At 42.5% G+C, this 25,359-nt stretch overlaps 1 protein-coding gene across 1 annotated transcript in view; it reads left to right on the top strand.

Moving 5' to 3' along the window:
- Nucleotides 1–3,468: 3,468 nt before the first annotated feature.
- The window catches only part of MAPK11 (mitogen-activated protein kinase 11), a gene marked incomplete at both ends in the record, with an annotated part of 32,080 nt that continues 10,189 nt past the window's right edge, over nt 3,469–25,359 (top strand). The window contains 6 exons of the mRNA XM_080349839.1: nt 3,469–3,581; nt 17,984–18,113; nt 19,211–19,269; nt 20,406–20,517; nt 22,917–22,946; nt 23,081–23,128. Coding sequence (XP_080205965.1) covers nt 3,469–3,581; nt 17,984–18,113; nt 19,211–19,269; nt 20,406–20,517; nt 22,917–22,946; nt 23,081–23,128 — 492 coding nt within the window. The remainder of the gene's footprint in view (nt 3,582–17,983; nt 18,114–19,210; nt 19,270–20,405; nt 20,518–22,916; nt 22,947–23,080; nt 23,129–25,359) is intronic.

Here is a 25,359-nt window from a genome sequence, read left to right as displayed (position 1 = left end):
CAAGAGACTGTTCGTGCAGTAGCTCTTGGGCCAGTCTGGACAGGACAATGTATTAAGAATGTGCTCTATACTGCAGCTGGGGACAATGGTCCTACCTGGAGCCTCTGGCAAAGGCACCAGGTGAGACTCGAGGTCAACCTCTAGGATTTCGGAGTAGAGGACATAAAGACTCGGAGGCCAATTATACCCCAACTGAGAAAGAGATACTGGCAGCATATGAAGGAGTTTGAGCTGCTTAAGAAGTGGTTGGTACTGAAGCTCAGCTCCTCATGGCGCCCCGATTACCAGTACCAGGCTGGATGTTCAAGGGTAAGGTTTCTTCCACACATCATGCAACTGAAGCTATATGGAGCAAGTGGATTGCATTAATCACAGAGCAGGCTCGAATAGGGAAACCACCCAGGGATCTTAGAAATTATCACAGACTGGCTGGAAGACAAAGATTTTGGAGTGTCACATGAAGAAGAGGAGGTGATGCGTGCTGAGGAAGCCTCACCATCTAACGATTTACCAGAGACTGAAAAGCAGCATGCCCTGTTCATTGATGGATCCTGTCGTCTTGTAGGAAAACATCAAAGTGGAAATCTGCTGTATGGAGTCCTACATGACAAGTCACAGAGATTGATGAGGGACAAGGTGAATCAAGCCAGTTTGCAGAGGTAAAAGCCATACAGTTGGCATTGGACATTGCTGAAAGAGAAAAGTGGCCAGTACTTTATCTCTACCATGACTCATGGATGGTGGCAAATGCCTTGTAGGGGGTGGTTAAAGCAGTGGAAGCAAAATAACTGGCAGTGCAGAGGCAAGCCTATTTGGGCTGCCCCATTGTGGCAGCTCTGCTAGAGAACCTGACTGTAGAAGTACAGCATGTCAGCCTGCCCCGTGGCAGCACTCAGGCCTCTGTCCCGCACCATGACACCATATGTGAAATGCAGTGAGTCATTCTGACCTGTCACCATCTGGCCATCAGCACTTGGCATAGCAAGGAACTGTCACAGAGCTGTCATGGCAGGAGGGGAAGGGGTGCGCAGTGTCCTCATCAGTTTTGTGACCTCCCCCTGTCCATGGGCAGCCCCAACACAGCCTGATGCACAGTTTAATGTAGCACTCCTTTCTATATAGGAAATGAAAGTTCATGAGAAGTCAATGTATATGCAGAAGAAGCCTAGACCTTATCTCTTCCTTATGCCTTCACACCTCATCAGAGTATGGTCACGCTGCTCTCCCCTGTGCACACACAGACCTGGTCAGCCTGTAAAACAGGAACTAACAGACAAGAATACGGCTGACAAGGGAGCTGCCTCTTCCTCATGTGCCTCCACAGACTGAGCAAAGAGGGATGAGCTGCTTCTGCCGTGGGAGGAGCAGCTGTCAGGGCTTGCTTTGTGGGAGGCTTCTGGAGACCTGCAACCTACCTAGCTTTGAAACAACTCATGCACTGTCCTGCAACCTCTGTGTTTTCTAATATCTCCCTCATTATGTGGAGCAGAACATCATCGATGTAGTATCCAATAAGACAAGGTAATCACGCACAATCTGAGAGTCATGACTGAAATACAAACACCTGATGGAAGCTCACAGAAGACAGGAAATTGAGAGCAACTGTAAATATCAACAAGGCAGAAAATTAAATCCTGTGGAAATTACATTATTAGAAGCCTGGGCAGATATGGATAGACTCAACTTCCAGTAATCATGGCTCCAGTTAGCAAGAAATAATCTAATATTTGCTGAGTGGGTGAGGGCTAGAGACCAAAACACCTCCAGAGACCAAGTAAAATAAAAGTCAGCAAGTAGGAATATTTGGTTTGTTTTGTCACTGGAATACATTTGGGTCTGCTTACTTGCAGGGGGGGAGAGGGAAGGGGGAACTACAGGGATGGGAATATTTCTTCTTGGCTTGGTGTAGGGTGATCAGACTGTTATTCTGATTTTAAAAATCAGAATGGTGCTACACAGAAAAATAAGATATGTGAATGTATTGCTGAATTGTTCATGCTTACCATTTCCTTCAAATACTCTGCCCTCTGTACAGAAGTTCAAGTGGGACCAAGGAGCAGTCTGGAGAGGGCTGGAGATGTCTTTTGCACTAGAGCAGAGTAGAAGTGAGAACTAGGCTATGGCTTTAGAGTGCTTAGTACCTGTTGAGTGGGTGGCTGCAGATAAATATCTATAGTACCATTCATACATTCTTAATTTGAAATGCGGTGAGCAAATGCCAAAGTTGCTGGCACTGTTCACTCTGGCAGTCCTAGCATGGAATTCCTGTCATGCAATATGGGCTGAGGTTTAGGAGCTGGGACTTGATCCATCTGGTGTTTGGAGCATCCTTAAAACTTGCCTTCAGGCTCATCATGCTCACAACTACACAAGTGTCTGTGTTCTGCACACTCACAATGATGTCCTGTCATGAACTGAGCATCCATTTGTCAGTTCCATGGTACTGGAATTGACACAGGGTTCTGAAAAGAGAGGATTTACAGGAATTCACACTGACTCAAAGGCAGGTGCAGAACAATCTCCATACAATGAATGTATGCAAGCAAGCTACATACCAGTTATTTAGAGGGGCTCAAGGAAGCATTAGAAATTAAGGAAGGAAACAATACATAACAAAATATACTGGTAACATTGCAGTAGTGCTGCAATGATTGCACGAGTCATTGAGATATTGTATAAAGCACACTTAAAAAAATAAAAAAGTAAAAAATCAGAGAACATTTTATGTCAGTTGGTTCATGTGTTTTGGGAATTTAAAATTTTCAAGATTTTTCTTCTGTTATTCTGAGAGGTCGAGTCTTCATCGATGAAAGCGGAGGTGTTCAAATGATTGAATGCATGCGGGAGTCAATGCTTCAAGGGGCAATTCTCGGCACCAGGGGACTCCGAGTAAACCCCAGCGGTCCGGCCGGGTTGTCAGTGCAGGAGAACCGCCGCTGGTCCGCGGGTCCGGGGGCGATGCCTCGGCTCACATCCCGCTATCGCTGTACCCCGAGCGAGGGGGGTCTGGCGGGCCGAGGAGGAGCTTCAGGTGGCCGTGGCAAAATAAGAGCGGTGTCAGCGGGGCTTTAAAACGCCTGCTGGACGTCGGGTGAGGGGCAGCGGTGCCGGCTCCTCCCGTACGCTCCGGCGGGCGTGGCCGATGCGGTGGCAGTCGCCGCTCCGGCCGCCATCGCCCCGCCAGCGATGCCGGCCGCTCCGGGGCGGGCTCGGCGCTTCGCCACACCCCACACGCCTCCCGGGAACATACCGGCGGCCGGCCCGGGGCTCCTGGGCCTGTGCGCTGGGAGCACCTCACCCCCGCCCGGACTCCCCCCGGCAGCTGCCCCCACCCCCTCGGCCTCCCGCCTTCTCCTCCCCTTCTCCTCCCGGTCCCTCCTCCCCGCCGGCGCCCGCCGTGCCCGCCTCGCTCCCCGCCTCGGCTGAGGGGCGGCTGCCGCTGCTGCTGCCGGCGGCGGCTCCGGGAAGATGTCCGAGCGCGGCGGCTTCTACCGGCAGGAGCTGAACAAGACGGTGTGGGAGGTGCCCCAGCGCTACCAGAACCTCACCCCCGTGGGCTCCGGCGCCTACGGCTCCGTCTGGTAGGTGCGGGGCCGGGAGCCGGCAGGTGCTGCCGGCCGGCAGCGGGAGGAGCCCGGCGCCGCCCGGCGGGGACAGACAATGCCGGGGAGGCGGGCGCGCCGGGGGTCGTGTGCGCCGGTCGGGGGTGCCGTGCGGCGGGGTCGGCCCCGAGCGTGCCGGGGCGGGGGCGTGTCCGCCGGGCTGTGCGGCGGGCGCTGGGGGTCTCCCCGCGGCTGGCGGCCCCACGGGGCCGGGCATGCCTCGCCGTAACCCGGACAACCGCGCCCGCCGCCGCCGGAGGGCGGCCCCTGCCGGTCTTCCCGCCGCTGCCCGCTCGGGCCGCCGCCCCCCGCCTCACGGCGAGGCTGTGCAGGACCGCCGGCTGCCCGCCGGGCCCCACGGCCGCGCCGCTGCCGCCCCTTCTCCGCAGCGCCGGTTAAGCCGACCGGCCGCCGCGCCGCTCGCCGGTTGTCGCCGCAAGTTGCCCCGCAGCCGAGAATCTTGCACAGTCACGGCGTGTCCGAGCGGGACGGACCGGGAGGCAGCGGCGGGCGCGGCTGCCGGAGCTCTCCCTGCTGCCGGCCCAGGAGGGTTCCCCGGGGGCCGCGGACCTGCCCGCTCCGGCCCTGGGCCGTGATGGGGACAGAGCGGCTAGCGGGGCTGACCCGGGGCCCGGGACACCCACGGCCAGAACCCCCTGAAGCGGGGCAGAGCGGGCTGAGGGGCTGCACCTGGCCATTTGGGGTTGGCCAGTGACGGGAGATTGCCACCCAAGGGCTTCACCATCTTAGGGCTGTGTAAGGGTTTATCACATCACGTTTCCCTTTCTATGATAATTACTATATCAGGTTTGCACTTTCGGGAACTCCCAGTGCAGAGAGCGCTATTGTTGTTGTATTTGATGCACGCTTAACTGTGCTTATAAAAGCTTTGAATCAATTTTTTTAAATAATGGTGGTTAAAGGGTTTCTGGAAAAGAATTGTGGTTTTTTGTAAGCTAGGTAAGTGGAATTATGTAAAAACAATCCATAATGGGTTTTTAAGTAAGTGTACTGCACAAAAAACTTTTTGCTCTGGACTGAACTTGTGCAATAGTTGTCACTTCTTTTCACAGTCAGACACTGGAGAGCATTTATGGAGTTTCTTATTTGTTGCTTCCTCCCCTAGCTCTGTGACATACTTCTATTACATGTAAACTAGAAATACAGATTTTTTAAAAACCTCCAATAATCAGCAGAAATAGAATTAGTGTGAAGTATCTCTGAATTCTCTTCTTTTATTTTTTCAGGCTTATGCTTGAACCAGGGAAATCTAGGCAGATATTGTGAGTGGTACCTGCCGTTGTAGTTCAGCCTGTAGTTCTGTGACTATCTGACATGAATAGCTGCACGAGGATCTAGTTTATTTAGACCATAAAATCTTGGTTTACTTTCTTCTCTTTTACAAACTAGGAGCTGGATAATACAGTAGGACAGTAACTATTGTCGTATTCCAACTGGACCTGCATTTCTGGTTATCTTCCCTGTTCACGCTGACATAGTTTTAGCGGGAAGACCTACTCTGCTGAATTTTGTAATGAGATGTCAAGACTTTTGAGAAATGGCAAAGGAAATGAAAACATGTGGTCATTCACTTGCAGCACAGCTGGTGCTTTGTTGTTTTAAACTGTTAGTGTTGTTAATTCATTGTGCTGACTTCTGTCTGCAAAGCCAAGGAAATCTTAGTATTTTGTCAATGGAGAAGCCTGTGAATATATAAGCCTGAGACATTAAATGGAGACTTGGAGCTGCTATGGGAGAGGTTTACTCTAAAATATACATTTGAGAACAGAATACAGCAATAAAATATTACTCTATATTAATAGCCTTGTTAACATCGATGAACTATAAAACCAAACAGAAGCTTGAATGTGAGGAAAAGGTTTGCATCTCTCAGAAAAGCCATCTATTTTTAGTGTCTTTTGAAATTGATTTTTTTTTCCCGTCTGTGTGCATGTGCTTTACTCAGGAGACCCACAAGACACAATCATTCCCTTGAGTAATACGCGATATTGCTTTTGTGAATAATTGTACTCCTGCTCAGTAAAATATCTAAAAACATATTTAAGTCTTACAGAAACCGCTGGAATTAAACAAATTCTTAAGTGCTTTGCTGAATAGAAGCCAAGGTCCTGAAATCCAAACATTGACTTTAAAATAGGAACAAAGTTGTTGCAACAAATTTTTTTCCACCTCAGTGAAACTCTTCTCTGGTCCTACTCTTTCCTTTTTTACAGTAAATTATCAGTCAAACTGTGCAACTGAAGTGATAACTGGTAATAAGGAACATATTGTAAATATTTGCATTTAAGCTAACTTCTGCTTGCCCTTTTTAGTTTGCAGCTCAAAATCAATAGAAGAGTTCGCGTCACAAAGGCCATGTTTTGACCCAATTTATTGACATTTCGTAAGTCTAATAGAATTCATGTTTGGGTTAGTTTTTCCATGCAGATGCATCAAATGTGCTACAGACATAGATATTATCATTTTAAAACTGAATCATTTTTAGAGAGGTATCTATATCAAGCACAGTGCTTTCCAGAATGTGTTTTTCTTTTTTTTTTTTTTTTTTTTTTTTTAATTTAGATGTGGAATACATATAAAAGGCAAACCTTCCTTAGAATAAAGAGGTCAGCTGCTTTTCTCACTTTTTTAATGACACATCATAAAGAACACTCTGTCTTAGATATCCTCAGAAGAACTCAGTCACGCTGCGCACTGGAGTTGCACTTCAGTACTCTGCAATGGATAAAGAACTGGCTGGATGGCCAGGCCCAAAGAGTTGTGGTGAATGGAGCCAAATCCAGTTGGCAGCCGGTCACAAGTGGTGTTCCCCAGTGCTCAGTACTGGGGCCAGTTCTGTTTAATGTCTTTATCAATTGTCTGGATGAGGGGATTGAGTGCACCCTTGGTGAGTTTGCAGATAACACCAAGCTGGGTGGGAGTGTTGATCTGCTGGAGAGTAGCAAGGCCATACAGAGGGATCTGGACTGGCTGGATTGTTGGGATGAGGCCAGTTGTATGACGTTCAACAAGGCCAAGTGCTGGGTCCTGCACTTGAGTCACAACAACCCCAGGCAGGGCTACAGGCTCAGGGAAAAGTGGCTGGAAAGCTGCCTGGCAGAGAAGGATCTGGGGGTGTTGATTGACAGCCAGGTGAATACAAGCCAGCAGTGTGGCCAGGTGGCCAAAAAGGCCAACAGCATCCTGGTTTGTATCAGCAATAGTGGGGCCAGCAGGACTAGAGAAGTGACTGTGCCCTTGTACTTGACACTGGTGAGGCCGCGCCTTGAATCTTGTGTTCAGTTTTGGGCTTCTCATCATAAGAAGGACATCGAAATATTAGAGATAATGCAGAGGAGGGTGACGAAACTGGTGAGGGGTCTGGAGCACAAGTCTCAAGAGGAGCAGGTGAGGGAGCTGGGGCTGTTTAGCCTGGAGAAAGGAAGCTGAGGGGAGACCTTATCACTGTCTACAACTACCTGAAAGGAGGTTGTAGCGAGGTGACTGTTGGTTTCTTCTCCCAAGTAGCAAGTGACAGGATGAGAGGAAATGGCCTCAAGTTGCACCAGGGGAGGTTTAGGTTGGATATTAGGAAAAAATTCTTCATGGAGAGGGTTGTCAGGTGTTGGAACAGGCTGCCGGGGGAAGTGGTGGAATCATCATCCCTGGAGGTGTTTAAAAGGCATTTAGATGAGGTTCTTAGGGACATGGTTTAGTGACAGAGTTAGGTTATGGTTAGACTCGATGATCCTTAGGGTCTTTTCCAACTGAAATGATTCTACATGAACCACAGAGAGAACTGTGAGGTCTTTCCCTCAAGTACCTCACCATTGCAGTACATTTTGTGTTTTCTTCTTGTAGTTTAACTCTGTGGAGAGCTTCCCTTTACCTTGGCTATTTCCTATGGCTGCTCAAGCTGGTGGATGTTCTGTCACTTGCTGCTGTCAGATCTGATTGATTTATTTTTTTTTATCATTTATTTATTTTCCTGTTAAGGAAAAAAATTAAAGCGTAGCATGTGTGGTAGTTTAATTATGATTAAAATTATAAACGGGGTCTTCAACAGTATGCTTTGGTTATTTTTTCTTTTTTCAGGGTTGTTTGCTTATTAGCAAATATCAAATATACATGCACAACTTTTTCTTTTGAAGTTGTTTTCTTTTTGCGTTATCAATTTGCTTATCAAATTGAGGCTTTTTTGTACTGGGTGATTATTTTAACTCTTCCTCAAGTTGAAACTCAGTTAAATTTGAGGTCTTCTTGAGCAATGCATTTTCACAGTGTCTACTTTCAGAGTTGGACTTACCTCCCACAGAAGTCAAGGAGTTGCTCGGCTCTTATAGATCAGGGACTATCTCTGATAATTGTGAGTTTTAAAACCATTTCTGATGTTAAGTGCAGAATTTAAGCTGATTGCCATTTAAATGGGAAGCAAGCAAACTTTCACAAGGTAATCTTCATCTACAACAATTTGGTTTCAGTTCTAGAGAAAAGAAACAATTCTTGTCTTGCATCAAACAGAATTTAAAATTCTTATCCCTTGTGACTCTGCCTTTTAGTTAAGAATTCTGGCTGTGTTTGTGTCTTTTAAGTATCCTGGTGACTTTGCTTATGAACTGGACTCTCTGGCCTGAAGCATCTCTGCTCCCCTGCTGGGTTACCCTGATAGGTCCGCTATAGTTTGGGACTTGTCCACCTTTTCCTGTGAGAGCTGGCGTTACCACCTGCTTAAGAAAGAGCTTCTTCATCTCTTCTTTTTTTAGAAACTTCTTGTTATACCACAAATTATGTAACATGAATAGATTTTTTTGTTTGTTTGCTAGTTGGTTTTGGTTTTGTTTCTTTTTTTAGAGCCTGTATGCCTCTTTTCATGCCGGCTTTTGTAAACTGTCTTCCAACCTATTTAGTCCTGTTTTTGCCTGGGAGGTATGGACTGCTTTCTGCAGCATGCTGTCTTTGATCTCTCCAACAGGTTATTTCTCATTAGCATATTGCAAGCTCTGTGTTCTGCCTTCTTTGGAAAGAAGAGACCTTTCAAGGTGAATCAGTGAGTCCAGAGCTTCTTCCCACCTGGAAACTCCTGCACTGTTTCCTCAGAGGCCATTGGCATCAATAGTACTTCTCTTTTAATGTTAAGAGTATGCAACACCTGACACCAACTCAGGTGACTTAGCAGGCCTCTTTTTTTTAAAATGTGTTAAGTCAGAGTGTAGTTGCACAGGCCTCAGTTCAAGAAAAGCAGGAAATGAAAGCCTGCCATAAGTCATTTCTGCAATGCAGCATTTCATCCTGCTAACTTTAAGTGCATGCTTACCATCCATTGAGTTTTTGTCCTGGCTAATTTTGGGTCAAAACAGGGGAAGGTGGGGTGGTGTTTAAGCTTCTGTTTTGCTTTGAGGAAGTAGGAGTGGAAAGATAGAAACAGGAGGGTTTCGTCCTGAAGTTTAACCCCTTCTTTCCCCCATCCACGCCATCCTGTGCTTTTGGTTAGACTGTCCCTCACAAGTGTTTTGTGGGCAGTAGCTTGCAAGACTAGGACATAACATTGCTGATATTGTCCTTTTCACACTGAGGACCTCAAAGGAGATGCTGAGACAACTCAGTCGAGTGTGAGTTTTTTTAAAAGCTGATATAAATTGTCTTTGAATGACAAGAAGAAAAATTCCTTCATCCAAGATGGTACTTGATGACTTTTGGACTTTTTTTTTTTTTAAGGGATCTTTTACTTATATTTAGTATCACATCACAACTGTGCTTTCAATTATGAGATCAAGTTGCTAGAGTTATGATTTGTATCACTGTGACCTTATGTGTTATTTTAAATAGTAAATGCTGAGATAAGATTTTAGGGTGGTAGGATAGTAACACACACCTGCCGTATGTAAATACCTCTGGAAACTAGGGACTGTATAGATCTATACAGGCTAAAGGCAGAACCCAAGCACATGTAGAGCCAGTTGATCTCAGTGGACTCTTTGGGCTGTTCCTCCTTCAGATTAGGTCTTTTGTTTGCAACGCAAAACAGGGGCTGAAACTTCATCCCACATATGTTCATGGTAATATTTTATTTGAAACATTTCAGACAATATTGTTAAAATACTGCTGTCCAAGATCTGTTAGCAGTTGTCTATTTTTGATATGCATCATTCAGAAGGCAAGTTTTGAAGCCTTTTGTTAGTTTTGCAGATATTTACAATGAGCCGTTTTAAGCTTATTCAAACACTTGAAAACTGAGTGAGAGGCAAAGGCTGATGAGAGACCAGTCAGAGGCAGGACATCTCTTAAGAGTGAGGGTATGTAATAATGATGCTTAGAGGCAGGCCCTTGAAAGTGAGATTGCAATAAGGAGGAGAACTAAAAGGAGTTGTATGGTCAACGTTACAGGTTAGGAGGAGGATCTTTACAGCAGCTTTGCTAGAATGAATGGATGAAAATAAGTGAAGCAACAAAAAATGTTGCAGAGTGACAAAGATCCTAAGAGGAACATGATGAAATAGCTATTAGGAATGGAGGCACAGTGGGGCTTGCAGCTATAAAACCAAGGGAGGTCAAGAATCCAAGACATTTTGTGAAAGATACATGGAGAAAGGTGGGAGAGTGTTTCTGAGCACTCACCAGGGAAACATCACTGGAGAGTGGTTTTGTTGAAGTACTAGGATGGAATGCAGATTGCTTGTAATTCCTTTGTCCAGTTTCATTCTGCACATCTTCCAGTTTTTGGAACAGCATAGCTACTGGAAAAGGAAGTGGGATGGTAATTAGAGGAGTCAAAGTTCCTGTTTTGAATTAGAATATCTAAAAATGCTTTTAATGAAGGAGACTGAATCAGGAAGGAGGTGTTTGCGGAGAAGGATGAGAAGGGCTGAGAGTGGCTGTGATGGAGATCTTTAGGTATGATGCTGTCACAAGGCCTGTGGAGTAGTTCCAGAGCAGATGAGAAATATCTGCATGTGTGTGAGGAGGGTGGTAGAGGGAGTTGTAGGAAGGGTGAAGAAACGGCAAGCTCAAGAGGTGGGGAAGACCACTTTGGATTGTGCAGGAGAGAGAGAGGGCATGGGGTGAGCAGGTTGTGGCAGAATGGCAGCAAGGATCATGGAATTACAACCTTCTATGTGGCTGTAGGAATACATTACCAGAATAAAAATCTCTGCAGAAGATCTCCTCCATCCCTACTTCAATATAATTTCTTACAATATGCACCTTCCTGAGCACACGGTACAGCAGTGGTATAGCGAATTGCTTTCCTCTCCTGCCATCAGTCATGATTGTGGTTGTAGTTGGTGAGGGGACATGGTCCCTATTCCAGAGCCCTTCAAGTCTTTGTCCTGGGTGCCTTCAATATAGCTTCCCAAGGAGCTGTTTGCAATTTCAGACCCTGTTAGCATGTACCAAAAATCCAGTATCTTAGTTCTGTGTATACAGTTGGGGAGAGAGAGGGCATTTCAAAACCTTTGTGTGTCCTGCAAACAAGTTGCTACCATGTAATATTTTGGCCATTGCAGACAGAGAAAACAGGAAATGTGAAGGAGAAGTAGGGGAGGAATAGGAAAAAGAAGGACAAGAATGTACATGAGATTTCATCTGTTTAGGTTTATGTATTTGAAAGCATGAGTAATTTTCACGTTAAACTTTATAACTACATTTCTAGCTGCAGCTTTGAAGCCCAGGATTTATAACTACCTGGCGGTCTTTTTTAATGAAATGCTGAATAGAATACATTTGTCATTAGCAGTGTACTCGTTTAGTGGCAGCTGACAGATTTTCTTGTTTACATGCTGACATTTGGCTTATAGGCTATCTAAAATACACGATTATTTTAGTGTCCGTGAGTTGGTTGTACGCGCCGGGGAAGCTAACAGCTTATGACCCCAACCCTCTGTATGTTTCTCTTACTATTGTGATTTTGAACGCATCACTGCTACTGATAGAAACTCTACTGCCTGTGACTTCACCTAGAAAAGTGTGACTGCTCCTTTATAAAGTTATTTGAATATTTATGTCACTGTGGAGACATGAGACAGATCAGAAAATAAAAAATAGCATTTTTATGATCATATTGTTACATTGAAAGAAGACTGATGATATATTGATGTAAATATATGGATAGCAATTATGGTTTTAGTGTTTTCAGTGGCTGCTTAAAAGTATGTACATATTTATGTTGGTTATGGAATAATTATATTGCATGTGTGAGAGATTTTGTGCTTTTATATTTAGATCTAGTGATAAATTAATCTGAGATAATTGACACTGATTTTACTGAGGCCAAAACAATTCATGCCAGTGCTCAGCATGGTGTGTTGGAATAATATCCAAGTGATGGGTTGTAATTTTACAATACAATGACCTGTCGTCATTGAGCAAGGGTTTTTTTTTCTCTAATGAGGAGATTAACATGTCATTCCAGAGCTGCCCATTACTCATCCTCCCACCTTTTGTCTTGCTACAATCTCATTTTTCTGTATGGTTTCTGATGCACATGCATCTCCTGATTTGTGTTGGTTAGTAAACAAACACACTCTGTACCTTAAATCTGGATCTCAAAGGGTGGAAATCACCAAATTGAACTTGCATAAAGTAACAAAACATTTATAAAGAAGAAATAAATGAGCCATTTCCTGAGTTTATTTGGCTGATTAACTTAAGCTTACCATGGGTGGCCTTTTTTTCTGCTTTTTCTGTTGTTCTCTTGCTGCACTGCCAATAGCTATTATGGTCTATTTTCTGGTACTGGATAGATGCTGTGTCTGCTTTTTTTTTTTTTCAATACTATTCTATATCCCAATAAAAAGTAGCTCTATATATTCTTTTAAAAAGTTAATTTTAAAAAAGAGCAGCAAGATCCTGGAGAAGACCCAGAAGACAAAGCTAACAAACAAAGCCTTGCAAACAAAACCCAAAATCTGTGTTTTTCATGTGATGACTTTCAGTAATTTTCATGATATTTATGAGAAATGTAAAAAGGGTTGTCATTCACTACAGTTGTGTGAAACTCATATTATATGATTGGGCACTAGAAAATGCACCAGGACATTTTGAGTCCTTCTGTGTCCCCCTTTCCTGTCTTACTGGCCGACGTGTGGTGCAATAAGCGCTGCTTACCTCAGTGATGAGGTTCTCTGTGTTGACCCCTGTGCCCCTTCTTCCCCTCATCACTTGCTCACATACGCGCTTGTGCTGCTGTTACTTGTTTTTGTCAGAAATTCAGGATTTTACAGATTAAGGGTGCATTTGTGTACAAGGAGGTTCATGTCTCCTGTAATGAAAGGAGTCAGTACCTGAAACGATGCTGAGGTCTCTGGATAAGAGCTCAAAGTTGTGACTGCACTAAATATGTGGCAGAAATTCTGTGCGCTTTGCACTTTGTTTTCTGGATGATACCTTCTTTCTTACCAAAATCAGTAAAGTTCTCTCCATGTGAATCTGTGTTTTGAACATGAATTGCCTTTCCACCCCACCTTTTTTTTTTTTTTTGTTTCTCTTAACACTTACATGTTATGGGGAATCTTCATGTGTTCTGAAGGAATATGACCCAGTGAAGGAGAGAAAGAAACCTTTGTTAAACTACAGTGAAAGAAATAGATGCCTAGAATAATAGGGGAAAGCCCAGACCAAGTGTCATTGTCACATGTGGCAAAGTTAAGGATCTGCTGTGTATAGTATTTCTCCAAGTTTGGTATAGTGTGTCCAACCAGTAAATGGGGAGTTCACTGCAGACACAAGATGGGCACCATGTACAGCCAGCTTGGGTCTTGCCTTCATTCTGCATCAGCTAGAACTGAGCTGGCCCCAAGAATGGAAAGAACTTGGTAGAGCAAACACTGCCCTCAAGCTGAACTTTTTCTGGGCGTTTTTGAGTAGTATTGTACCCAGCTAAGAAGCCTTCTCTGAGCCCAAAGCATTAGAAAGCTCAGCGGCCGGCTGTATTCCAAGGGTACCAGCTGATCCCAGGAGCAGTCCTGCCTGCATTGGATACTGGTGTTTACTGAATGGGATCCACACTGGCTCCAGGAGTGGTTTGTTGGGCTGGGCTCCTGCAAGCAGCCCTGCAGCCGCTGGAGCAAATCTGACCCTGGGGGCTGAGGAACGGTGGCTGAATAGTGTCCTCCGAAACCCAAAAGCCCTGAAGAATCTGAGCAAGGCTGCACACGTGAATGGCTTGTCTGTCCAGTATTACTGCTTTGCACCCACAGGATAAACTGTCCATGGATACCAGGGAAATGACTGTATGGGTTTACTAAAAATCCACGCCCCATCAAAAGTCCTGAAGTTAGCACGAAGCCGTTAAAATCCTGTGCTTTTTCCTTCTGAGTTTTTTGACTACATTAGCTTACGATGTTCATACTTCTCTCTGAAACTTTAAGAACTGGAAAAATGTGCATATAAATAGAGATTAATATTTCATCTACTGAAACTTCAATAGAATTATTAAATATAGGAGTTGACAACACTGAAAAGTTAGGTCTAATTTAAGCAATGGTTGAAAAATCACACTAAGTAAAAGTCTCTAATCTGTGTGAAAATGATGCCTTCCCTCTAAGCAGGATAATAGCTTTTTATCCTTGATCTTGGAAAGGACAGAAAGTAAAAAAAACAAAAGGTGTCGTAACTGCAAAGGGTTCTGGGTCAAGAATGATCATATCTGAAAAAGCTGTTACTAAGTTTGTTACTAAGTTGTTTCTTGTAAAATAAGAAAAAATAGTAAGAATTGTGTTTCATTTTAGATTATGGTAGAAACTCTGTCTAAAGTGGTATACGCATATGGTACTGAGGCATGTTAACATATTGCTTTAAATGTAAGAAATATGATGTGCAGTTAAAAGTCACTTATTGTCACTGCCTACATCAAATTAAATGCTAGCAGTAAATAGTAGATTAGAGATGGGAGTTGATAGCCCTTTATAACTATCAAAGTTTATCTCTATCATACTATTCTGCCCAGCCTCATGGCGTAACACAATAATCAGAGGTAAGGCACTTCAGAATAAGTAGTTTCAAAGAAAATCAGGAAAGAGTAGACCAATCATTGGAAGGATTATTTGTTTCCAGCTGTGAGCGTAAACTAGGTATAAACACAAGTGGTTTACCAAAGCTGAAGCCCATGCTCCAAACCACCACAGCAGCAGAAAATAACTGCAAAAAGAAAAGGTGCTGTAGGTTGCTGGCAGGTGCTGGTGAGGCAATGCAAACACCAGGAGACAGGCAGAAAAGCGCTCTCCATCCAGACACAGAGGTGAGGAGGGTGTGAGTCGAGTGCTATGCAGGGTAAGGGAAGGTGAGGGCCCCTGCCCCTTTTCTTACCCATTAATAAAACTAGTTAGCGCATGTCGTGAGCTTTGGGCCAGTCACAGGCCTCCAAGGAAGGGTTTGCAGGTGCCAAGCAGAAGTGGGTCCATAGAGTCATCGTGACTGGGGCTGGGGAGGTCCTGTCCAGGGACTAGTCTGAAACCTGAACACTCTGAGAAACTATGCAGAAAGGAAAGCAGTTCATCCTGTCACCTAACAGTTTACTCAGGGGAGGATGAGGGATTCAGGGGACGACCCAGATTGCAGCTATGATGATATAACAGCATGAGGGGAGACCGAGTCTAAAATAAGAAGCTCTAGTTTACCCGAGCAGGAATGCAGGCAGTGGCTTGTGAAACAGGATCACAGAGGTAGTAGCAGAGATCACAGATGCAAGTCATCCTTGAACCTCACAAACAAGGGAGTTCAAACAACATCAAATCTATATTTTTGAATGCTTCACTGTTAATAACTTCAATTATGATGATGGTAAACAGGCAGGGAAAGAGCCTGAAGGCATTAGCTCTAATTATCATTTGGTACAGTTTCTTGACTGCAGAGTAACTAATTTAAACCAAGTCAGTCCCTGGCCTGTACAGCTTCAATTCATGATTTCCCATTGGGGCTCCCAGGACATAAGTTGCCATTTGTTTTCTCCTTCCCCTCCCTGCCCCTCCCTCCTTATGTGCTTCCATCCTGGGTCTAAAAAGCTGCTGTCATAAGAATTACTGAAGTTAAACAAAACAGTGCTTTATGCCATCTGAAAGCTTTGCAGCCTTGGGTCATATGGAGGCTAAAAAGCAATCCATCTTAACGATCAGCAGTTTTTTAAACACTGAAAGCCATGTTTGACCTTAGAATTGGGAGGAGAGGGATGTTTATCATGATAACAGGATTTAAAACTTAATTCGTCCTAGCCTTGTATAATGTGCACGGTATTTCACAAACTGGTACAAACATCAGTGGGAAGCCTTGTGAATTACCAGAAGAGCTGAGATGTTAAGCACAGACTGCTGTTTTCAGCAATGTTATTTATTTATCTGGATAAACATTTCCTTTTTTACTGGAAAAAAGTTGGAAAGGACATAGAGAATACGTATTTGTGAGACTTGGCAGTATTTTCCAGTGGCTTCAGCAGCCAGGATTACCCACAGGGCAATTATATCTGATCTTTGTTACATTAACAGCTAAGCATCAGCTTCCTTTTTATTTCCTCAGATTTTCTTGTGCAACCGTCACGTTGCGCCTGTGGCCAGTCATGTGGAATTCAAGATGTCTCTGTTGTCACTTCTTCGCACACTGTTCATTCCTTGAGCTGCTCCACATGTTTCAGCACCACTGTGCCATCACGTGCTGAATAATTCTGTCCGTACCCTACTGTCAGAACATGTTATCTCTGTCACATCCCTTCCTCTCACCCTTCAGAATGCCACCAGGCTTCTCCTCCTTCCTGTGCTTGCTTCTGCTCAGGGAATCCCCTTCCTGAGGGGCTCAGCAAAGCCACAACCCTCTATGCCTCTAAAACTTCCCTGAAGATGCAGTTCTGCGGCGCTTGCAAGAAACCAGCTAAGTAATCTGCTCATCTTATTTCATTTATCTCATGAGTGACTCGCCCTTTCCATGGTGCCTGCAAGAAATGTTTTGCTCCAATCTACTTCCTCTTACTCCGTTTTTATCTGTTGCTGGGTGTGCCCTGTGTTGGCCTTGGCAGAGGTTGGGTGAATTCGAGGATAATATCTAATTCCCCTCTGTTCTTCCTGCCCATTTGTTGCTTGTAACCTTTGTTACTTCTAATTAGAAACACCACCTTGTCCTCCAGCTGCCTGCAAATAAAGAGGCTTTGCTCTTCACCCAGCTCTTCACTTTATCAGAGCACCAGCTATGTGTATGAGTCTACCTGTTTGGAGCTGATTATAGGATTGGTGTATTAGTTTGGGAGCTACTCCAGGGAAGATCAATGTTTTCTTCTCTCTAGGGGTTGTCTCCTACCACAACTTGCAGGAGTATCTGAAACACTGTTCATAAGGAGCTAATAGTATTTGATCTGACTATGGACTGTTGTGATCGTACATTGTACGTTTTTCATGTTGTCTAATTTTCAGTGGCTGTAACTCCAAAAGAGTTCTGTAAGATAAATGTGTGAAGGTTCTTCGTTTTCTAATGCTCTCCAGCAGGTGCAAATAGTGCTCTCCTCCAGAGAGAATTTAAAGGTATTTTAATTGAACACAATTTTAACAATTTCAAAGTTTTTTTTCTTCGTAACAGTAGGTAGCAAACAGAATATTTTTATAATTGTAGTGTGTAGTGTCATGAAGTAGTGCATACAAGGATCATTTTTATTCCTGTTCTACATAACAGACAGCATTTATTTGTGGCTTTTTTGATTGTCATGTCTTTCTAATGCACAAAAAGCAGTGGGTCTCCTTTTTGTGCCAATGGTGATGTGTGTCTTTAGTATCCTCCTCAGCAGGCTGTATCATCTGTATGAAATTAAGCACATACTGTGTGTGAGCATGATCTATGGGCTGAAGTGTGAGACACGTATCTGTTGTTGACTCGTTACCAGCATCTTCTGAGGAAATGGTGTGGGCTTGGCTATGTCAACATCCTAATTTGATACCAGCTTTGTGGTATTATCGTCTAGCAAGATAATGGTTACATAAGTAATTAATATTGCTAGACATGATGGCAGTGTTCCTCTAATTAGTAAAGACCTATGTTTGTTGAATAAGACCCGGAGTTTGAATCCCCATACTCCCAATGAGCCTTGCCTTGGAGCTGGAGGCAAGAGCTGCACTAGTGGAGGTAATTCTCTGGTTATTTTCCTGCCATATGGGGAAGGGTTACCTGGGGTTGAGTTCAGAACATTATCATAAGGGTTAGTAGTTTGCTAGATGGAACACAAGGGCACTGTCTTTGAATACTCAAGAGTTACTGCTGACCAGCTCCCCCAGCTGCAGTCCCTAAGCAGAAGGTGAAAAAGGGCAAAGGAAGGAGTAAGATTGCCCAAAGAGTACAGGTTTCTCCAGTGAACTAGCTGAGATCTTTGAAGTACAACATGCCTTCAACGTGGACTTTTTCTTTTCTTCTTGTAGTTCAGCTTATGATACCAAAACAAGACAGAAGGTGGCAGTGAAAAAGCTCTCAAGACCTTTTCAATCACTTATCCATGCGAGGAGAACCTACCGAGAGCTTCGGTTGCTTAAGCACATGAAGCATGAGAATGTAAGTGGAGAGTGACTTCTTTCCCTTTGGATTTTTATGGCAAAAGTTTGCAATACAGCCTTAGTTTCAATTAGGTACAATCTTTTTTGAAGAGTACAGGGTGTTTCAGAAAGAGGGACCCAATTTGAAATCACTACATACGAATTCAACTATTGTCTCGATGTTGTCCATACAGCAGCTGGAAGGAACGTAGAGCATTTATAAAAAGGGTACTAAAACTTGGCAACTCACTAAACCATTTGTAAAATTTTGTGTAATTAACGTGTTGCCATCATTAAATTTGGTCCATCTTTTTGAAACACCCTGTATGTGCAACTCTCTAACTACCCAAGATACCTGGACCTGGCCATCTTATGTGAAGTGAAATCACTGGACTTCAAAATAGAGACTTTCAGTAAAAAGATGCCTTTTTATTGAAAAATTATCTAAATTCATCTGGAAGATGCAGCTCTTGAAATCCAAAACAAGTGATCCTACTCTTCTCTAACGAAAGTAATAATAGTGTGTTGCTCACTACTATTGGGTGCTCTTGAAACATCAGTCCAGGAAAAAATATGCCTCAAACCTTTTGCTGAATTTGGGTTCTGTTGAGAAATTAAGGGCAGATGCTCTCATTGGTATTAACAACAGTGTAATATGTAGATGAAACACAGTAGAACTTCAGGCCCCAAGTAACTGAGCACTATTCAAAGTTTATGTGGCAAACAGTTGATTTCAGTGGGAGTATCCACCTGCCTAAAAGTAACTTGATTAATTTAAGCCTGAATAAAATACAGTGGGTTGAAAAGTATCCTGGAGAAAGGATGCTAGAAAAGTTAAACAACAGAGCAAGATAACCCATGAAATTATGCATAATCTTAAGTATAACAAGTGCATAAGCCATGTGTCAGCTTTTCTCAAATGAAACGTTAAAGTCTTCTTATAATTGCTTTTTGTAATTAATATATTTTTCTGTTGATCGTGGCACTAAGTTATCAGGATGACCATATGTCATATTTTTGCAAGTTTCATCCCCAAAATGTTAATCACTGTCAATAGTAATTACATGTAGCTTTACAGATTTCTAAAAATATAATGTCTATTCCCTCATCTTTCAGGTTATAGGATTGCTAGATGTTTTTACACCTGCAACATCAATAGAAAATTTTAATGAAGTGTAAGTAAAATTTTAAAATCATTCTGAATAATTAGTAAGAAAGTAAGTACCACTTTGTTGTTTTGTTGTTTTTTTTTTTAAAAAAGAACATACTTCTGTAATAGACTTGCAGCTGCAGTTACCTTTGTGTGAAAAACTCCAATAAATCTTTTTGCAACTTTTTCACGAAAGAGGAGGCAGGAGGATGGGCCTCATTTTTTGTACTTTTTTGAATTATGATTAATAAGATTATAGGTGTATGGTAAATGGTTTGATGCTGCATAAATGCCAGTAAACTTAAAACTTTTTCAATTCAATTTTGTGTTAGCTGTATATTATTTTTTCACAGCTAGATAGGACAGTTCAGGAATGCAAGAGAGTATTCTGTTGGTTAACTGAGACAACCTAGGACTAACCTAGGACTAGGTGCATTTTGGTGTTACTCAAACATACGATTTATGCTGAGTTCCTCTTGGTTTACATTGTGTATAAGCACTTGGGTTAAAAAAAAAAAAAGCAGAAAAAATAGTAATTAATATATTTCTGTGTCCATGGAAATTAGTGGCCAAACCCCTTTGACTCTGGGGCAAAATTACACAAATGAGAACTGGGCATGATAGATTCGTACTTTCATCCCAGCACTATTTTTGGAAGACAGTCAGTGTTTCTGCAAGATTTGTCATAAAACAGAACTTCCAGTGGGGTCAGGGAGGAAAGTTGCACAAAACACAATTATTTCAACCAATCCGGTGTTAGTGGCTGTCGTCAGATATTTCGGGGCCTTTCAGGTGCTGCAGTTTTGGTGCCTCAGGCTCCCACTATGATCTTGGGTGAGGGTTCCTGCTCATCTCAAAATACAATGCGTTCCCCTCACTGAACTGCTGTAGTGCATCATGGAGAAAAAAGAGATAAAAGCTTTTAATGCACCATAAGGATTTTTCTTTTTCATTATATTAAATCCCATAGCTGTGATTTCATTATTAAAGCTCATCGCTGATTTAAAAGGCATAAACTGCGTGTTAGTAGGGAGTGGAAAAGGCACCTACACGGGAATGCATAGTTACTCTTCAGATGTACTGCTTTTAGAAGGGTTTACATTCCACCTCCTTAAATGAGGTGCGTTTCTTTGTTGTCTTCTCTCTGTTTTGTTTTCACAGGTATCTTGTGACAAATTTAATGGGTGCTGACCTAAATAACATTGTGAAGTGCCAGAAGTTAACGGATGATCATATACAGTTTCTCATATATCAGTTACTTCGAGGTCTTAAGGTACTGGCTGAATGCAGGAGTTTTAGAGTCAGCAACCAAAATGTTGTAGTAACAATTTTTTCTCTAAATGTCCTAAGAGTGTGCAGATAGCAGCAATCATTTCGGAAATTATCAGTTCATTTTTCTAACCAGAAATAAAACGCCAAGCCTGCCAGTGTTTGCACGCGCAATACACATGAACACTCCCCCTGAACTTTAACTTCAGATCAGTGTCTATTAAAGTTATTGAAGGAGAATCACTTGTATAGTGTCTCAAGCAAACATATTCTGTAGCACACAGTGTGTGTTTTAGATACTTCACCTGTCATGAGAAAGTAGTGAAAAAACTTCTGAAGAGGTGAAATTGATAAAGAATGATATGTCAAGTAACTTACATTTCTGCTTTGAAAGACGTCAGCTAGTTTGAAAACTACGACCCTGATTTTTGTAGAGAGCATCACATGGGTGAGAGAACCAAGTTAGCTGAGTTCCGAAATGTTTGGAAGTAGAAGTTTATCCTCACAATGTACAATGTTGCATACAATCACCTAGGATTTATTGTGCCGGTAAAGTCATTGTTTCCATTAATAGTACCAGTTAAAATTTGTACGATTAGATAATACAGGTGATTAGCAATTGTAGCAAAATTTTCTTCTGAAATAATTAAAATATGTGTCATTTTGCTGACATTAAACATGCAAGTGTCTATAAACAGCAGAAGCTTTAGAAAATGCTTCCCATTACTAGGTGATAAGCATTTTCTCAGACCAGTGTTGATTTTCCCAAGTATAAGCAAAAAGAAAAGACAGAGGTCAGCTGCTTCAGTAGGTAACTTAACAGTAATTGATATTTTAGACATGGAAAAATAACTGTGTTTGAAAGTAAGCCATGGTAAATACTGGCTCTGAAATACACTTATTACGTTATTTCAGCAAGTCACCTGGTGCCTGAGACTGATTCTTATTCATGCATGTAGGTTCTGTCAGTTTATGTGCCGATTTTAGTGAATAAAAATTGCAGAACTGAGCACTTAATTGCTTCGTCTCATTTACTTAAGCTAATAGCTTAATTAGAAAGATGGATTCTGGAGTTAATTACCCAGTTTGTGGTTTTGAATACAAGAGTATGTTCTGTCAGAGCTAAATAATAGTAGGAGTTGTGCTCTAAAGTGAATATAAATTTCAAAAATGCACTCAGGTGCATTTCTGGCTCTGTTTCGAAGGGAAGGGGCTGATGGTGGCTCAGCTCTTCTGCAATTGAAATTCCTATGCCTCATTAGTTAAAGAACACTTGATTGTGTGTAACTCCTCCCTTACACTGATGCTGGAGTATTAGGATGTGTATTCACGCACCTGAGTAAGCACTGGGCTGGCTGGTTGGTGTCTCAGCAGGATGAACCCGGGCTCTGTGCCCTGCGGAAGCTGTTGGAGCAGGTGACACTTTGGCATGGAGCTGCCTGGGTCAGCGGGATCCTGAGCTGGCTGGTGGCACCAGGGGATCCTGGTCTTGGCAGAGCAGGGACACACCTCGCTCTGTCAGCAGCGGGGTTTGGTTTCCCCTCGGTTCAGCTGCTCACAGCTGTCGTGAGGAGCACTCAGGGGTGGCCCAGCCCTGCTGATAAGCAGTGTAAGGGTCTGGAACAAGGAGAGTGCCCCGGTGTTTTCTTTGGGTTTTCCCAGTTAATATACAGGTTTTGCGTGTAATCTCTGCTCATAAATAAGAAGGTAAATTCACTTCTAGAGTATGGAAGATAAGATTTTAGAGTTCTTGCCCATCCTGGTCTGTAAGATCCCAGATAAATTGGTGTTAATCCTAACAAGTGAACAGCAGGCAGTTATGGAGTAAGCTTTTCTCAGTATTTGAGCTTTAATGTTTTATGTAAAACAGCAGAGACCCCACGTAGCCATTGAAAGACTGCTTCAGGTCCCTGCTTTGGGAGTGCACCTGAGGCAATGCTGTGGCCCAGGTGGGTATCCTGGCCACTAACCTGTCCCAGGGTGCAAATACCCACATCCCGTGTTGACAGCATGGGAAAGGGATTTACGTCAGCTAGGAGTCAGCCCTACAGCTCCCTAGGCCACTCACAATAGCCAGTCAACATGGGCATCCAGATAAGAAAGGAATGAATTCCAAATTGATAAGAAACTTTGGACAGAAGAATCACTGCAAGTGCTATCATTTATGCTAGAATCTAGTCTTCATGGTTACCTTTCTTGAACTATCCAGCTCTGGATAAGTCAAAACAAGGAGGTTTTGAAGTGCGTCATATCTCTGTTTGATCTGAAAACGTAGTGTGACATAAGTCTTTTCTGTATATAAAACCATCGATCTCAGAAGCTAGAAGACAAGTGACTTATACTTCCTTTCATCTCTAACTTCAAATCTTACCTTTTTTTTTTTTTTTCCTTTTTGTTTCACAGTATATTCATTCAGCTGGAATCATCCACCGGGTGAGTTCACTCATCAGGATAATAAAAATGAATGACATATGTCCCTCTGTGCATCAAGTGTGTTACCAAGATAGTTATAATATACTTTAAAAGGTTAATATTGTGCTAGACTAACTCTGCCTGTTCTGCTACAGGACCTGAAGCCCAGCAACCTAGCAGTAAATGAAGACTGTGAATTGAGGGTAGGTATCATGCTGTTGTAATGAAGAATGCTGTAAAAGCTCTCAAGATTACAGTTTTCTGAGAAAACATTACCATTTTTATTTCTGATTCCATTAGTTTCCACTGTTTGCTACTGTTGTTCCCCTGGCATAGAAAGCCCATTTTCATGAGCGTGTGTTTTCTCCCCAGTGTTAATTTAGTATGAACACAAAGATATTTGTAAAACATTCATCCCTAGTTCCTCAGAGATGGCACATAGGCTGATAATTTGGCCTGTGAGTGAGTACTTAACTGAGTATATCTTGGAAGTTTGTCCTGTGATATGTATCTGCATCTGCCATGTTTAGGTGAAGCCTTGTAAGGACTTCCTTTTTTATATCTACCAAATATACAAGCTAAATTCAATAATGATATGAAAAAAAAGATAACCACTATTACCAGTTATGTCAGCAGGTACACTCAGAAAAAAATTCCCTGTAATCCCCTCTTCTCAGATGCTATTTTAATGTACATGTCTATATAAATACATACCTTTGTGTGTCCGTGTGATACATAATAAGCATGAGACTCTGGAGAAGAGGAAGATGTATTGTAGCTTGCTAAGCCTTTAAGCCTAAGAATGAGAAGTTTAGCATTTCTCCATGACAGCCAGAAACATCTTTCTCCCTGAGAGACTCTGATGTAATCACTTTATTCCAGCTGTGAGGGATTTAAGAAAAGATTCCAAATACTACGAGATCAGCAAAAAAACCCAACAGTGAATAAGAGCAGTGCAGTTAGGTTCTCGCACTAATCCAGATCTGTGGTGAGAAACTGTAGTTCCTGTTTGGTTTAGCGACACTTGCAGATGCTCACCAGGTTTCATGATTATCCCTTTAATGTCTTCATGCATGTATGTTCAGCATCTGTGAAATTTTATGGGTCATCTGTGTCTGATCATGAACTCTAAAATGTATGCTGTATTTTTGTACTGTAAGTAAAAGAGACCTTTGTGGGTTTTTTTCCCCTATTATTATGGTATCTGTGCACCTCACTGCCTAGCTTTTGTTACATTGCTCTTTGCTTTGTGTATATTTATAGCTTTATTTCTTCTGATACCAAATTATTTTCTAATACAACAAACTAGTGGTTATTTCCAAGTACGAACAAAAAGGAATTAGAGGCAAAAAAAAAAAAGGAAAACGTGTGTGCACACATACGATAGAAGGGATCAGCCATTAAAGAAAAATATTGCCGAAACAATTGCATTAGTGTTATAGTTTCAAGCTGTTATTCATGCCATGTTTACTTCACACTTTTATTTTTTCTTATTTAAGAAACAAATAATGCTTTAAAAGTGTATTAGAAGTGAAGATGTTAATGTGTTATTTATATATCAATATTTTTCTTTAGGCTTTTTGTATCTTTAAATTGGATTATAACTGAAGAATTTTGAATGATACTCTTAAAATTTTCTTACTCCCAATGAAAAGGATTAGCCATCAGCTTAATAAATAATCCTGGATCTCATCACAGGAGGTTGCCATTGATCTTAATTCACATTTCTGTTTGAAGAGATGCTAACTAGCTTAGATGACTGTCTTAATGAATAGTGCTGAGGCACAGATTGTAGCCTTTTGCAACTGTGTCTCTTGGAGTTAGGAGTACCTTTTAGCTCCATAATTAATGGGAAATAGACTAATAAAAAACCAGCAATGAAATGAGCAGGAAAAAATTTAGCTGAAATAGCTTACCATCAATGTAAACTTAGCAAGGGAGAGCATATGGAGGGGAACTTTTTTGCTATCAATCCTGTGAGTAGTATGTGTATCTAAACAGAGTTTCTTCGTTGTTTTGGTGGGGGAGTTCTACCAAAAACAGATGGTATGTGGTTTAAATCTACCTTGTTACGCAGGATATATGCTTCTCTCCTAATGGCATCAGAATGATGCACGATTTGGGTAAGTGCTACCTGTGTGCAACAGTGGTTAGGTGGCCGTGAGAGGGCAACAACAGAAATTCTGTGGATTTGTGATCAGCTCATGTGGTCTTTCAATGTTAATTGGCCAGCGGTGCTTGCTGTTGGCATTTTACACAAACGTTGCCACTTGGTAATGTTTCATTTTTATAGCAATAGTGCTCAGTAGGCTCGTGGCAGTGGCAGCATCCTGATGCAGCCCTGTAGGCTGCAGGGCCACAGGAGGGAGAGCAGAGGAACTCATTGAGTGCTGAGGGACTTGGGCTGCTGGAGAAATGCAGAAATAAGTAAGGG

Source organism: Nesoenas mayeri, assembly GCF_963082525.1.
Source record: "Nesoenas mayeri genome assembly, chromosome: 1".
Lineage (NCBI taxonomy): Eukaryota > Metazoa > Chordata > Aves > Columbiformes > Columbidae > Nesoenas > Nesoenas mayeri.
The sequence above is the reverse complement of the archived record's forward strand: the minus strand, read 5'-3'. Positions and strand labels throughout refer to the sequence as shown.